This window comes from Erythrolamprus reginae, chromosome 1 (genome assembly GCF_031021105.1).
Source record: "Erythrolamprus reginae isolate rEryReg1 chromosome 1, rEryReg1.hap1, whole genome shotgun sequence".
Lineage (NCBI taxonomy): Eukaryota > Metazoa > Chordata > Lepidosauria > Squamata > Dipsadidae > Erythrolamprus > Erythrolamprus reginae.
The window spans coordinates 356,497,482-356,513,735 of NC_091950.1; the positions used below are offsets into that span (position 1 = coordinate 356,497,482).

The 16,254-nt window shown below is 43.1% G+C and overlaps 1 protein-coding gene across 1 annotated transcript in view; it reads right to left on the reverse strand.

The window, feature by feature from the left end:
* LOC139161611 (calpain-13-like) overlaps positions 1-16,254 on the reverse strand; it is a 141,420-nt gene that overhangs the window by 18,581 nt on the left and 106,585 nt on the right. Inside the window, exons 14-16 of the mRNA XM_070740987.1 lie at positions 11,234-11,293; positions 8,889-8,946; positions 2,790-2,863 (exon numbers count right to left, since the gene is read on the reverse strand). Coding sequence (XP_070597088.1) covers positions 2,790-2,863; positions 8,889-8,946; positions 11,234-11,293 — 192 coding nt within the window. The remainder of the gene's footprint in view (positions 1-2,789; positions 2,864-8,888; positions 8,947-11,233; positions 11,294-16,254) is intronic.

Sequence of the window (16,254 nt, forward strand, 5' to 3'; positions counted from 1 at the left end):
TACTTCCGCATCTCTACTTCGCGGAAATTCGACTTTCGTGGGTGGTCTCAGAACACAACCCCCGCGAAAGTCGAGGGAACACTGCAATACTAAGATTCTTTGAAAGATTCTTAATAATGAGATTTCTTTATGAATATCTTGAAAACAATCTAATTTGGATTTGTGAGAAACAACCCTGCCAGACTAAGCTTATCTATTTTTTTGGGGGGGGGGAGGGGGGACAGAAATTGGCACTTTCATTGCAGGAATGCTATAAATGTACTATATCTTTACTTCAGAAAGGCATCTCAAAGAACTTCATGCCATTCTGATTACCAAGCCCATTATGTTTGGCTTCGTGGCAATTGGTTAGATGCAGATTTAGTTCAAATAAGAAGTGCTCATAAGTAGTTCCTCATCAAACTAGAATGAGGTATCAATTGAAGTGCCACAAGGGTCAATACAGGTTCCTGTACTCTTCAACATCACTTTGATTAAGAACGGGTGGGAATGCTTATCACTATTGCAGACAACATACATTTGGATGAGATCGCTAATATGTTAGAAAATTGAACCTACTTCAAAACAGGCCTTCTAAATTAACAGGACAGGCTGCCAATAACAGAATGAAAGTTAACAGAAAAGTGTTCTTCCCTTGGGAAAAAGAAATCAAACATACAGGTATAGAATGGAGGATATCTGGTTTACTAATAGTATTTGTGAAAAAAGTATCAGGCACTGAAATGATATCGCTCCAAAGGAGATTAAATGCAGGTTTAAGATATAGCCACAGAAGTATAGCAAAGCAGATCTGGAAATCAGATAACACACATGACTCCCAAGGCCTATTTTGTACCATCCCAGTACAAAACAAGAATATGTGGCAGAGGAAAACAGTTTCAATTTGAAAATTTAGGAAATTATCAAATAAAACTATTTTTAAATGGTGAGGCAATGTCCTTTGACTGAATGTCTATGGAGAGTCTCAGTCATCCAGGTCATGGTTGTCCCAAAAATGCTTTTTCAAAAGGCAACTGGACTTCCTTGCTTTTTCTCTGAAGATAATTTAACAATAATTTATTAGATTTGTATGCCGCCCCTCTCCGAAGACTCGGGGCGGCTCACAACAATAATAAAAACAATATTATAGTAGAACAAATCGAATATTAAAAAACATATAAAACCCTATCATATTTAAAAAACCACACAACACATTCATACCAAACATAAAACAAAATATAAAAGAGCCTGTCTCAACTCCCCCATGCCTGGCGATATAAGTGAGTCTTGAGTAGTTTATGAAAGACAGGGAGGATGGGGGCAGTTGTAATCTCTGGGGGGAGTTGATTCCAGAGGGCCAGGGCCACCACAGAGAAGGCTCTTCCCCTGGGGCCCGCCAAACGACATTGTTTAGTCGACGGGACCTGGAGAAGGCCAACTCTGTGAGACCTTATCGGTCGCTGGGATTCATGCGGTAGCAGGCAGTTCCAGAGGTACTCTGGTCCAATGCCATGTAGGGCTTTAAAGGTCATAACCAACACTTTGAATTGTGACCAGAAACTGATCGGCAGCCAATGCAAGATGTTTCTCTTCTCACCCAAAAAGCTTCTTCAGATCTGACCATCTCCCCACAATCCAGTCTGAACACCCTAACCCAGTGATGGCGAACCTTTTTTCCCATGGGTGCACATAATTCAATGTCTGGGGAGGGTGAAAACAGCCTCCCCTCCCTCTGGAGGCTCTCTGGAAGCCAGAAATGGCCCATTTCCCAACTTCTGGTAGGCCCAGTAGACCCATTTTTCACTCTCCCCAGGCTCTAGAGCAGTGTTTCTCAACCTTGGCCGCTGGAAGATGTGTGGACTTCAACTTCCAGAATTCCCCAGCCAGCTGCTGGCTGGGGTATTCTGGGAGTTGAAGTCCACACATCTTCCAGTGGCCAAAGTTGAGAAACACTGCTCTAGAGGCTTCCCAGGAAAGGACAAAAGTGCCCTCCCCCATTCCCCCGAGGGCCTCTATGCCCTCCCATAACCTCCGTGTGAGCCGAAAATCAACTATCCGGCATGCACTTGCATGTTGGAGCTGAGCTAAGGCAATGGCCTGTGTGCCAGCAGATATGGCTCCGCGTGCCACCTGTGGCACCTGTGCCATAGGTTCGCCATCAGTGCCCTAACCCTTTGGGGCTTCTTTTGACTGCATGTTCAAGCACAGGCCGTCTGTTCCAGGAACTTTAAGTGGGATTCTTTTGTGGAGCAGGAAATTGGGCTGGGGGTTGAGTGGGGTGCATGGTTTTTCTCTGAGACAGAATCACAGAAATGTTGTTAAGGACAATTGGATTGATTAAAGTGTCATTAGTGAATTAGTGAGTTTGGATCCCAATTTAGATCAATGTTTTTATTCATATACAACCAATCCATCTGTGGTTAGTCCCTAATGAAAGCTTTCTTATAGGATGGAAGATTAAATACTGAGAATTTCTCCCTATAATATATTAGAACAAATACAATCCTTTTTTTATTTGTTTGCTTGTTTTGGATTTTGGGGGGGAGGGGATTGGGGCTTTCTGAAGCTGAAAAAGGTGACATTTGGGGAGGATTAGTATGGACATCTTCTCCTTCCATGTAAAAATCTCTGTCAGACAGAAAAGTCCAAAGCTGAAGATTATAGCAATTCATAGTGTTTCTTCATAAATACTTGGCCGATCTTATGGTAAGTAGTTATTTGCAGGACTTACGCAATGGGAAACTCAGCTATAACTCAAAGCAAGGAAGGGGAAACATAAGGAAGGTTTATTGCATTTGTTGAAAAGATACATCCATCAGAGCTAAAAGGCTTTTGCATGAATCAAAGCTGAATCCATCTCCAGTTCCCAGGCCAGTCATTGGATCTATAAGCAGAGAAATAAAAAAAGCAACATACATCAACAATGAGAGCTTAGAAGCCACACCACCACTGAAATGGCTTACCTTGAAACCAGGAAAATTGGGAGTCCAACGTGATTGTTGCTCACAGCATTTTGTGAAACACATGAGCATACGGGAAAGAGCTGGATTATGCCTTATGTATCACAGAGAGCTTGACAAAGAGTATGATTTTAATACATATAAAACAGCTTTCCCGACAGCAGGAATAGATTTGAGGGGGGGGGGGAGAAAGGCACAACAGTCATATTCTACCTTTGGCATGATACAAAAGGTGGATGAGATGATAACAGAACAGAAGGATACAAGCTCTAAAATAACAAGATATAAAGGTCTAGACATGGATCCATCACTTTTTTCACAGCCTTCCATATAGCACGGTCTCCCCCAACTTTTGCCAGCCTTACCCTACATTTTAAAGCTGAAACAGGAAGACAGGTTTTTTTTAAACAGTTCTCTCTTAACTTCTCAAATATTTTGTAATCAGACACGACAATGAAAATGCAATTTAAAAAGATACATAGAACAAATGCAAGGCACTTTTTTTTTAAAAAATTACTCTAATGTAAAGGTCATCCATAAATCAGAAATAATATTATTTAGGACATTTTTCATTTATCAGCTTCACTTTTTTACCCCTAGATCTAAATATTATAGAGAAAGAGGCAAGACTTTTAAGTAGTTTGCCACTAAGGTTTACCAGTGTGACTTGTCCGCCCCAAGGATAAAACACCCAGACAGAAAAGGAGCAAAGTGGTATATGCAGTACAACACAGTGAGATGTGTGCAGATCTTTAGATTAGGGAAATTAAACAACCACTTCATAAAATATGGCACAAAATAGAAGAACAAATACATCATGAATACCCTATGAGACTAGACTTTCAATCCTGGGCCTAGAAAGTTTAGAACTAAGACGCCTTAAACAAGATCTAAGTATTGCCCACAAGATCATATGCTGCAACGTCCTGCCTGTTGGCGACTACTTCAGCTTCAACCACAACAACACAAGAGCACACAACAGATTTAAACTTAATATTAACCGCTCCAAACTTGACAGTAAAAAATATGACTTCAGTAACCGAGTTGTCGAAGCGTGGAACTCATTACCGGACTCCATAGTGTCATCCCCAAACCCCCAACACTTTACCCTTAGATTATCTACGGTTGACCTATCCAGATTCCTAAGAGGTCAGTAAGGGGCGAGTACAAGTGCACTAGAGTGCCTTCCGTCCCCTGTCCTATTGCTCTCCTATATCTCCTATATACCTTTCCTCTATTGCTATATCTCTTCTTCTATTCTTTCATTGATATATTCTATTCCTATATCTTCTTTTCTATTATTTCTTAGATATATTTTACTATGAGTATCTCCTCTATAACCTTCATCATGTATTTTACTATGTGTATATTGATATATACCCACTAAAACCCTCATTGTGTATTGGACTTTTATATCCTTTCTTTATATATAATAACTCATGTCTATCCTCTTCAATATGTATTGTGCATTGGACAAAATAAATAAATAAATAAATAAATAAATAGATTCCGCAATCCATCTACATCTAAAAGACACAGGCCATTTTTTTGAGGACAACAAAGTGCATATTTTGGACAAAGTGGATCATGGTTTGAAAGCAGGGTTAAAGAGGCCATCTATGTCAAAACTGAACAGTCCCTCCTTCTCTCGGGGGGGGGGGGGAGATACAACCTCATCTATCTCAAACCTTCAACACAGTTCTTTCAACATTTCCAACATTTGCACCATTTAGCTGACCCTGAAGACACAGATAAACCTTCAGGTGACTTTAACAATCTGCTAAAAGAATGCAAATGACCAACTGGCTGCAAGGAATATAAATCCTTCCATCCCCCACCATGCAGTCAGAGCTGAAGACACTTCTTGGATGAGAAGGGAAACATCTTCAAAGAAAAATAAGAAAGTCCAATTGCCTCTTGAGGGAAGTACCTTTGGCACAACCATGAACTGGATGACTGAGAATCTCCATCAACAGACAAAAAAGGAAATATTTATGTATGAAAACTCTCTGGCTAGTATAAATCTACCTAACTACCTACCTATCATCTATCTATCTATCATCTATCAATCTCTATCCATTTCTATGACAGTCAGAAATATAATTTTTTACACTAATGTTGTGGGCATGTTTGTTTAATATTGAATACATTTCTAGCTCATTTTTTCAGGGTTAAAAAGATTGAAACTCAATAAATAATGTAAAATTCACAAATCTAAAGTCAATATTCACTGTGTAAATCTTAATTAGTGAGATAGAAGAAATTGCAAAGTAGCATCTGGTAACCCCTTAAGTTAAAATGCAGAATATTAAATTCTTCCTATTGTTATTTTAAGCTATGCACAGAAAAAAGAATAATACACATTTCAATAAAGCAATCTGTCATAAACAAGCAAGACAATAAAAAGAATTAAAATAAAACATATAAATGCATAAGGGTTATAGCAACATTCCTTTGGAAGGGACTCTGGACCTGGAATAATTGTTAATCAGCAAAATCCTGGATGAGCCAGCACATTAGGATTGCTAGATAATATCGGAGCCAGCTAAAGTTAGATCAGAGCAAATAAATCTTTCAGATTTTCAAGAAGTCCAGGGACTTCTAAAGATCTACCATATTTTTTGGACCTTTTTCCTCCCTAAAGGAGGCCCCAAAATTTGGGTGCATCTTATACTCTGAATCTACTTTTCTGAAGCTTTTTTCCCAGCCCTACTGAAGTGCTAACAATCTTCCCCCCACTTCCTACTTCCTCCGAATAATAAGTTTTTTTCCAACCCTAAATCTTTGCAAGTTTGTTTTCATTTCTACTCCCTCTGAAAAGGTTTTTCAGCCCTAATGATGTGCTAACGATCCCCCCAGCTTGCAGCATTTTTTTATTCCTACTCCCTTGACAGTAAGTTTTTTCCAACCCTAAGTTTTTGAAGGCTTGTTTCCATTCCTACTCCCTTCGAAGAAGATTTTTATTTCAGTCCTAACCAGGGGATAAAATGATGTGCTAAAGCTGACCAGACTAAGAACGCTAACCAGATGAATATCTGATAGGTACATTATTTTCCCTATTTTCCCCAAAACTAAGGTGCGTCTTATGCTCCAAAAATATGGTATATCATTTGCGAAATATCTTCATTTCAAATTAGGATTGTGCAGACGTTGTGCAGGTTTTCTTATGGTGAAGGTTCAAGTGGAGAACTTCTTCAAAGCTCTTATGTGAAATATCACAATGCCCCAGTTCTTACTTGCAGAACAGTGGCTGAAATTTGATTTGCTTTTTAAAAGTGCTGAATAAAGATTAACAGAAGCCACTTTCATCAAAGGCAAGCAGATCACCTCTGATTTGATGCCTTATTGGCTGATGTACCCGTATTAGGCAAAGCACCTTATTCAGGTGAACCAGTTACAATCAATATATACAATATGTATAATCAAAAGAAGGATGTTATAGTTAGGCCTCCTAAGGAGAATTATTTGTTTTTTTCTTTTTCACCTGTATCAAATGCTGGAAGTAAAGGAATCTGGAAAGGATTGATGGGAGGAATTTGGGAAGCTGGAAAGTTTTAGTGCTAATCAATAAAGCCTAATTATGACCATACTTGGAATATTGCATTGAGATTTGGTGACCATATTACAAAAAAAACATGTAGAGTGAAGAAAAGAGCAACTAAGATTATTAGGAGGCTGGAGGCTAAAGCATATGAAGAAATGTTGCAGCAATTAAGTTTGTTTAGTCTAGGAAAAAGAAAAAACAGGGGTGACATGATGGCAGTGTTTCAATATTTGAGGGGCTACAAAAAAGAAGAGGGAGGTCAACCTATTTTCCAAAGCACCAGAAGGCAAGACAAGAAGCAATTGATGGAAACCAACCAAGGAGAGAAATAACCTAGAGTTAAAGGAGAAATTTTGTAACAGTGAGAACAATTAATGAGTAGAACAACTTGCCTCCGGAAGTTGTAAATGAAACATAGAAACATAGAAGTCTGACGGCAGAAAAAGACCTCATGGTCCATCTAGTCTGCCCTTATACTATTTTCTGTATTTTATCTTAGGATGGATATATGTTTATCCCAGGCATGTTTAAATTCAGTTACTGTGGATTTATCTACCACATCTGCTGGAAGTTTGTTCCAAGGATCTACTACTCTTTCAGTAAAATAATATTTTCTCATGTTGCTTTTGATCTTTCCCCCAACTAACTTCAGATTGTGTCCCCTTGTTCTTGTGTTCACTTTCCTATTAAAAACACTTCCCTCCTGGACCTTATTTAACCCTTTAACATATTTAAATGTTTCGATCATGTCCCCCCTTTTCCTTCTGTCCTCCAGACTATACAGATTGAGTTCATTAAGTCTTTCCTGAAACGTTTTATGCTTAAGACCTTCCACCATTCTTGTAGCCCGTCTTTGGACCCGTTCAATTTTGTCAATATCTTTTTGTAGGTGAGGTCTCCAGAACTGAACACAGTATTCCAAATGTGGTCTCACCATCATTCTATATAGTGGGATCATAATCTCCCTCTTCCTGCTTGTTATACCTCTAGCTATGCAGCCAAGCATCCTACTTGCTTTCCCTACCGCCTGACTGCACTGTTCACCCATTTTGAGACTGTCAGAAATCACTACCCCTAAATCCTTTTCTTTTGAAGTATTTGCCAACACTGAACTGCCAATACAATGGCACAACTGCCATTGAACTGCCAATACAATGCCAATACACAGCCAAAATGCTCTAACACTGGAAGTTATTAAGAAGAGATTGGACAACCATTTGTCTGAAATGGTATAGATGGGTGGGTAGCAGGCAGGACGGAGTGGAACGCAGTTCCACTCACGGAAATGAAGCTGCATGCACAGCTCCAGCTGACCAGTGACAGTCACTTCCTGGATTACCGGTCTTGGCTCAGCTCTCCTTTTTTTCCCTTCTGCTGCTGCTGCATCTGAACTCCTTGCTTTTTTCCTCTTTCCTCCTTCCTGGCCTCAGATGAGCTTACCTTTCTCCTGCCCGGCTCCCCTCCAGCCCCACACAGCCACCTCCTGAATCCAGGAAGGAAGAAAGAGGAAAAAACCAACAGCTTCTTTTTTCTAAACAGCTGATCGGCCACCCATTTGCCTAGCTACCCAGCCTGAGGCGGGGTGGGGCAACTCAGGAAGGAGAGCGTGGGAAACGCAAAGCAAATTGTTACCTCAGCGAGCAACAATGGTGAGTTGTAAGTCAAGGACTTAACAGTTCACTTGAACGATGATGATCATTCAAGCCACTCCCATCTGGTCACATGACTGGCAAGCCACTCCTACCTAGTAACATAACCATCAAGCCACCACCCACAAAATAGGCCATTACTGGGTATAGAGTCTCTTGCTAGAACAGGAGACTTAGACTAGAAGACCTCCAATGTCCCGTCTAACTTGGTTATTCTGACTCTTGAATTCTAATGTTCAGATATTCCTTTTGCTAAGCAAATTGGAACCCAAAGTCCTACTGAGACCCAGGCACAGCTTAATAGGAGCTCAGTTATTCTCACTTAGCTGATGGTTTGCAGTCTTTGTCCCCACAGTAGTGAGTAAACAAAGTTAATATGGCTCAATGTACCAGTTATGCCTCTTACTGAAAAAACAGCAACTGAACAGAACCAAATGCAAGAAGAAGAAGAAGAAGAAGAAGAAGAAGAAGAAGAAGTAGTAGTAGTAGTAGTAGTAGTAGTAGTAGTAGTAGTAAGGGGACAGAATCATATGTAGATAATAGTTAAAACTGGACATAAACCAGTGAAGGGCTACCAAAATTTTTACTACCACAATCTGGGTGTGGCTTATGCAGGACGCCCTGCATTTTCTTTCAACGTCCTTCAATGCACATTGGGTGTTCTGGGGTGGAGCTCCATTTTTACTACCCCGCTGCATCCCCCCCCCCCCCCGGTCTGGGCAGTAGCCCACCCCTGACATAAACTATGAACTTTACCTTTTAGGAGAACATCATTCAGAATCCTTTGTAACTGTGAAGCATCTAAATAGGAGTTCTAATGCAGAACAAACATACAAACAAATAAAAAAAAGTTTATGAGTGCTAAGATTCCTTGGAAACTTGTCTTATTACTATAGCCACTTAACTAAAGGAGTTACAGTCTAAGGTCGCTGTCCATTCCACGCAGAACATCTCAGCAGTTGAAGCCTAGGAATCCTTTTGCCTTATTTCTCACATCAGTTCTTAATTTTACATCTATGGAAATCATTTTTATTTATTTGGGATAATTTGCAGCCTTTCCCACTAGCTCATTTTCTTTTGTCCCTCTTTCTATCCTGCCCCCCACTTTTTTTCTAGGCTTCATTAGTTGTTTGGTGGTTTATTTTTTGCAGTGTTCCAGATAGCACATTTTAAAAATGCAAGAAAGAATTGCACCTGACAGATGTCAGAAGAAGATACAAAAATCTAGATTTCATCATTTACTTATGTGCTAATTTGAAGATATTGTTCCTTCTCTAAATTCCCTTGATTCATTTATTATTGGGAAATACAGAGAGAGACAGAGGCGTTTTCTTTATCGTGTTCTATAGGCAAATAATCAGCTAATTTTAGTAACAAATGCTTAAGAAGTGGATTTCTCATATAAAGCTGGAAAATTCAGCCAGACTGAATATCCCATCTAGTTTCTTTTTCTTCCTTAAGGGCAGGACATAGCAGCAAATCTGAAAAGCAAAGGAAGAGGCCAAGGAGAAGACTTCCACCCTTCTGCAAAAGGAAGCAGTTTGCTATATCCCATATTTGGTGTACCAGATGATTCAATGGGAAAAAATATATAATCCTTCCAAGGGGTGAGTTCCATTTTTTTTTAAACTAACACTCTGTCGGCATGGCTTAATATTGTGGGAGCGGCTTTATATATGTAGGTCTTGGCATATTCAGGTTTCTTCCGGGGATGTTTCAGAGAATCCTGGCGATGTTGCGATGAGGTCCCACTCATCATCTTCAGGCTGGTGCTTTTTGCTTTGTGCTCAGGCAATAATATAAAATGCATATATGCATATATGCTGCCAACCTGCCTTCCATTGAGGACCTGTATACTGCGCGAGTCAAAAAGAGGGCAGGGAAAATATTTATTGACCCCTCACATCCTGGACACAAACTGTTTCAACTCCTACCCTCAAAACGTCGCTACAGAGCACTGCACACCAAGACAACTAGACACAAGAACAGTTTTTTTCCTAACGCCATCACTCTACTAAACAAATAATTCCCTCAACACTGTCAGACTTTCTACTAAATCTGCACTTCTATTCTACTAGTTTTTCTCATCATTCCTATCACCCATTTTCTGCCATGTTGACTGTACGACTGTAACTTGTTGCTTATATCCTAAGATTTTTATTAATATTGTTTCTTCATTGCTTATTTAACCCCTATCACAACCATTAAGTGTCGTACCACATGATTCTTGACAAATGTATATTTTGTTTTATGTACGCTGAGAGCATATGCACCAAGACAAATTGTGTGTCCAATCACACTTGGCCAATAAAATTCTGTTCTATTCTATTCTATTCTATTCTATTCTATTCTATTCTATTCTATTCTATTCTATTCTATTCTACTCTACTCTACTCTACTCTACTCTATTCTATTCTATTCTATTCGATTCGATTCTATATAAGCTGGAGGTATTTGTCTTCCAGCAAGTACTGGTACTTGTTTGGCTCAGGAAACTGCTATCGTTTTCCTTCCTTGCCCTGACTGCTCCTAGAGACAAACGGTCTGCACCTTCCACAGTCAGCACTGTTGTTTTCACCTTTTATGTGCTGATACAACTATTAGCTATGAGAGGTCTATTGTACAGAGGCTTTTGGCAGCAATTTTTCTCTAGACTAAGTCAAGGAGTCTTTTATAGCAGTTTATTAAGCCATTAAGAGCATCTCCTGTGACCACATGCAGCTTGGCTCAGAAAGAATGCAAATCAATTACCCAAACATTGACTGATGCCTGCTCTCCAAATGTGGAAAGTACAAAGTGGAAGTAATTCTGATAGACTAAAATATGATCCAGGAAGCCACATCTATTTGCAGCCAAGGGTTACGGTTAATTGCTTGTTTGAGGAACATCTTTCTCCCCACAAGCAATCAACTCCAAACCATCTATTGTGTTAGCCGGGTCCCTTGTCTGATTTGTCATAAGAACTAGCAAATCAATAGCATTTTGAGAGATACCCTTGAGATCTGCATGGCTGAAGCATGGATTAACAGCAAGATGGGAAAGTTCCCTTTCTCAATTCGACAAGCTTTGTTGATTTACATTTTTATTTCCATTCAACAAACCTGATAAGCATATCTTAAGAAGACTCTTTCATAGTTGTCTGGGTCCAAGACGAGCATATCCTGCATCAAAAAAAACATTTGCATGTATAAAAAAATCAGCCACAAGAAATCAGTTAGCATGAGACACCGCATTATTATTCATTCATTATGTTTCTAGCCATTGACAACAGGCAACATTGCGCAACCAACCTCAGAAGCCTGACAGTGACAAAAACAGTCCTATTATCCGATCCTTCACGTCTTTCTTATTTATCTAATTAAATTCCATTTCGCGGCATCCCATGTCGAAACTTCAAATTGCCCCAAGCCATTTTGTAAGCGCATGAATTTTTTTTAAAAAAAAGACTGCACTATACCAGCAATCAGCTAAAGAACAAAAAAAGGAAAGATGTTATTTTATGAAAGCTTTGTGAAATGGCAAGTTTTCAACAAAGTTTCAAGGATGAGGGCAGGTCGCAGCGATCCGTGAGGAGACAGTGCCAGATTTAAGGAGCAAGGAGGAAGTAGAATGTGACAGAAGAACATCAATAAACCTGCAATGCTCTTGAGTATAATCCCTTTCTTTGAGATCTGCAGCTGACGAGCCCTTCAATGCTGGTTAAACACCAAACAGCTCACCATTGCCCCCCGGAGGTGGAGTAAAGACGCTGAGACATATATTGTGGATTAATTAAGGGTCATTTATTAATTAGCCTAAATTTAAATAACTTTAAATAAATTTAAATACGTAAATTTGAATATTTAATTCAAAACAAACTAAGGACCTGCAGAGCCAAACTAATGGGGCGGAAATCCCTACCATAAAATTCCTTGGCAACATTGGGCAAGAACTCCTTGCTGAACCAGGTGAAGGTACCACCATCACCTGGATCCAAGCCACGCCCCTTCGTTCACCCTCCAATCCCCGTGGGAAATTGGATCCGGTGATTCCCATGGACATCCTCTCTCCAATCCCCGACGTTGCTCGAACCTCTAGTTCCTGGAGAGAGGCGGTCCATCACCCTTTAAGGATGCCCAAAAGGAGCATGCGCAGTTGCTTCTAATTGCCCATTTCCGCCCCTAACCTGCCACGGAGGGGGGGTCAGATCTCAATCTTGGCCCCCCCTCGACCCCCACCCAGCCTCCTAAACTAATTTCTGGAGGCACCTCTGCAGGTCCGACAGGAAAATGGCGTTCCCCTCATCTGAGAGGTGAACGCCGTTGGCCCGGTAGAGCCAGGGGGTTCCAAATTTTATAAAGGGATGCTTCACTACACACACACCCAACTCCTTAACCACTTTCCCAATGGCCTGGTTGACCCTCAACCTGGCCTTGTTAATGGCTTTGGGGGAGACAGCATTCCGCCAGACCAGTCTGGGGAGAATCTCAGACCACACAATATGTGTGCCTGGATATGCGGTAGCGATGGCCCGCAAGTCCTCGTGAGCCTGGATGCTCACCGCCAAACCACTCAAAACACCGAGGTCATTGCCCCCGAGGTGGATCACCAGAAACTCGGGAGCTCTCTCGGCTCAACACCGATCAAAAAACAGGGGGCGGAGCCCCTCCCATTGCAGTTCCCTGCGGCCCATCCAGATGATGTCCATCTTCGCACCCAGGGAAAGCTGCGACCCGACAGGAGACCTCGCAGCAAAACAGCTGGCCCAGAACACGAAACTGTGGCAAAGAGCCAAACCACGGGCCGGGAACCAGCAACGGCTGAAACAACAAACAAAACAATTAAAATGGCCAATACACGGGTCCCTATTGGGGGGGTAACGTATGAATGGAAGGCCGCGGACCTCCAACGGCCGATGGCCATGATGTGGTGATCCGCAAAACCAGCAGCGGCAGCCACAGTAGCGGCGCCTATACGAAAGGCATGTGTGCCGAACCTGGAGGGGTCCGCACCAACTTGCTCTAGGGCCCGGGTTGTAATGGCCCAGAATTGGTACTTAGTCAGGGGAGCTCCACTACCGTGACAAAAGAAATAACCCGGGGTTTCCCCTCAAAAGGCGCGGAAGGCGGCCAAAGCCGCCACCGGGCAAACGGCACCGTCCGTTGTTGGTGCCAAAGCAATCTCTGCGCCGCGACCATACTGGTCCGTTTTGGACCGGCGCAGGCGGATGGAGACCCCAGTAGATCGAATCTGCACATTGCTCCACTGGAGCGCGCGCAGGCTAGTGCCCCTTACAGAACTGGCCAGAACCTCACTAACCCTAAAGGCCCCAAAGAAGAGTGTGGTCGCTGTCGCATGAAAAGGCAGGCTTCATAATGTGAAGTGCACAGCCTGACCCACGTGTGGCTTAAGGCCGACAGCTGCGATATGGATAATGGCTGCCGGGTATCGGCCGCTGGGGGCGGCCGTTCCTGTGACCACCCATCCAACATCCTCCTGACACAGAAATCATTACACGTGTCAGGGAACCCATGAGCCTTGGCGATAAACGCCATACCTGCTAATTTATCCCTAATAGTTTTCACATTCAGACCGCGTTAATGTAACAGCACACAGTGCTCCAACAACTGGTCGACCAGTATGGGCCAAACCTGCCTGTAGCCCTTACTAGCCCTGAAAACCGAGAATTCCTTACCTGCCCTGTGATATGCAGCCCGGGTGCTTGGAGCTATCGACAGCCCAATGGCCCGATCTACCTCTTGCCTCCAAGGTTCTGCGGCCCCGCCAGGCTCCACAAATGTCCTGGCATCTGGTCTGGTGTGCTCCGTGCCCTGGGCACCAACGCCCGGAACCTGGCCAGCTGTCCACGGGATAAAGCGTCAGCTGCACCATTCTCCAATCCAGGCATGTGGCGTGCCGATAAACAATGCATTCAGAGCCAAAGCTCTACTGACGAAAAAATGAACCAGGCGCATTACCCTCTCGTTTTTTGAGGACAACGAATTTACCACGTGGACAACTGCCAAGTTGTCACACCAGAAATGAACCACCCAATTGGCGAGCTGACCTTCCCAGAGTTCGACTGCTACCACTAAGGGAAAAAATTCCAAAAATGTGAGATCCCTACAAATACCAGCTGCCGCCCACTCGGCTGGCCACAAGGAATGGCACCACCTACCTCCTAGCATCACCCCGAAGCCAAGGGAACCCGAGGCGTCAGAGTGCAATTGCAAGTCTGCTTGGAGAAGCAAATCTTGCCGCCAGAAGGAAATCCCGTTAAAGCAGGCCAGGAATGTCTGCCATACTTGCAAGTCTTCTCTGGCCCCTGCCTTGAGCCGCACACGATGGTGGGGCGAGCTCAATCCCTGCATGGAAGAATACAGTCTGCGTAAAAACGCCCTACCAGGAGCGATTACCCGGCATGCGAAGTTAAGCAGTCCTGTGAGCTCCTGGAGTTGTTTGAGGGTCACATTCTTGAGGCCAGACACCTCCTCCAGTTTGAGCCGTATCTTCCCCAGCTTATCCTCAGGCAGTCTGCAAGACTGCGTGGAGGAATCTAGCTCTATGCCTAAGAAGGAAATCCTAGAGGATGGCCCTTCCATCTTCTCTGGCGCTAGGGGCACCCCTAAGTAACAACACAGCCCCTCGAATGCCGCCATTAGGTCTCGGCATTGGGGCGTGCCCACCGGGCCTGCCACCAGGAAGTCATCCAAATAGTGGATGACTGACCTGGATCCTGTTCGTCTCCAGAGTGCCCACTCAAGGAAAGTACTGAAGCTCTCAAAGAGAGCGCATGAAATCGAACATCCGATGGGGAGAGTCCGATCCAGGTAGAAACTTCCCTCGAAGCAGGGTGGGGGCAATTCTGATCTCTGTTTAGTCGACAGGATCCGGAGAAGGCCAACTCTGTGGGACCTAACTGGTCGCTGGGATTCGTGCGGCAGAAGGTGGTCCCGGAGATATTCTGGTCTGATGCCATGAAGGGCTTTATAGGTCATAACCAACACTTTGAATTGTGACTGGAAACTGATCGGCAACCAATGCAGATTGGGAGGCAAAACCCACAGCCACTCCGTCTTATCAGGGTTCAGTTTGAGTCTGTTGACACCCATCCAGATCCCAACACCTCCAGGCACTGGCACATCACATCCACTGCTTCGTTGACTGGACATGGGGTGGAGATGTACAACTGGGTATCATCCGCGTACTGATGATACCTCACCCCATGCCCTTGGATGATCTCACCCAGCGGTTTCATGTAGATGTTAAATAGCAGGGGGGAGAGGACTGACCCCTGAGGAACTCCACAAGGGAGGAACCTAGGGGTCGACCTCTAACCCCCCACTAACACCGATTGCAAAAGACAGAGAGGTAGGAGGAGAACCACTGAAGAGCAGTGCCTCCCACTACCAACCCCTCCAGCCGGCGCAGAAGGATACTATGGTTGATGATATCGAAAGCTGCTGAAAAGTTGAGAAGCACCAGGACAGAGGATAAACTCCTGTCCCGAGCCTGCCAGAGATCATCCATCATTTGTGACCAAAGCGGTTTCCGTGCTGTAGCTGAGCCTGAATCCTGACTGTTGAGAGCCTAGATAATCGGCTTCTTCCAAGGACTGCTGGAGCTGGAGCGCCACCACTTTCTCAACAACCTTCCCCATGAAGGGAAGGTTGGAGACTGGCCGATAGTTGTTAAGAATGGCTGAGTCCAGAGAGTGCCTCCTTGTAGGGATCCGGAAAGGACCCCCTCCTCAAAGAAGCGTTGACAATCTCCTGGACCCAGCTCTGTGTCACCTCCCTGCTGGCCGAAACCTTGAAGATTTGGTTGTTCTTCCAAGCTTTGGGGACTGATGGATGAGCTTCTAAGGTGTCTTTATTTTTGTTTTTGGTTTGTATTTTGGGTCCTGATCATGTTTGGGTTACTATTGTTTTTTTTAAATGTTACTATCCAGACTGAATAAAACAAGGAAAAAATAAATGTGGGTGAGACCAGATAGCTGTAATTATTCACGGGACACACATTTCAATCATTATCCATAACTGTGGATAATAAGATTGTGAAAAATATGCCCTTCAGGAATGTGTCGAACCTGTCCACCATTGTGTTCATTTATAAAGTAACTCTCCCCTTCCCCTCAAAAAAG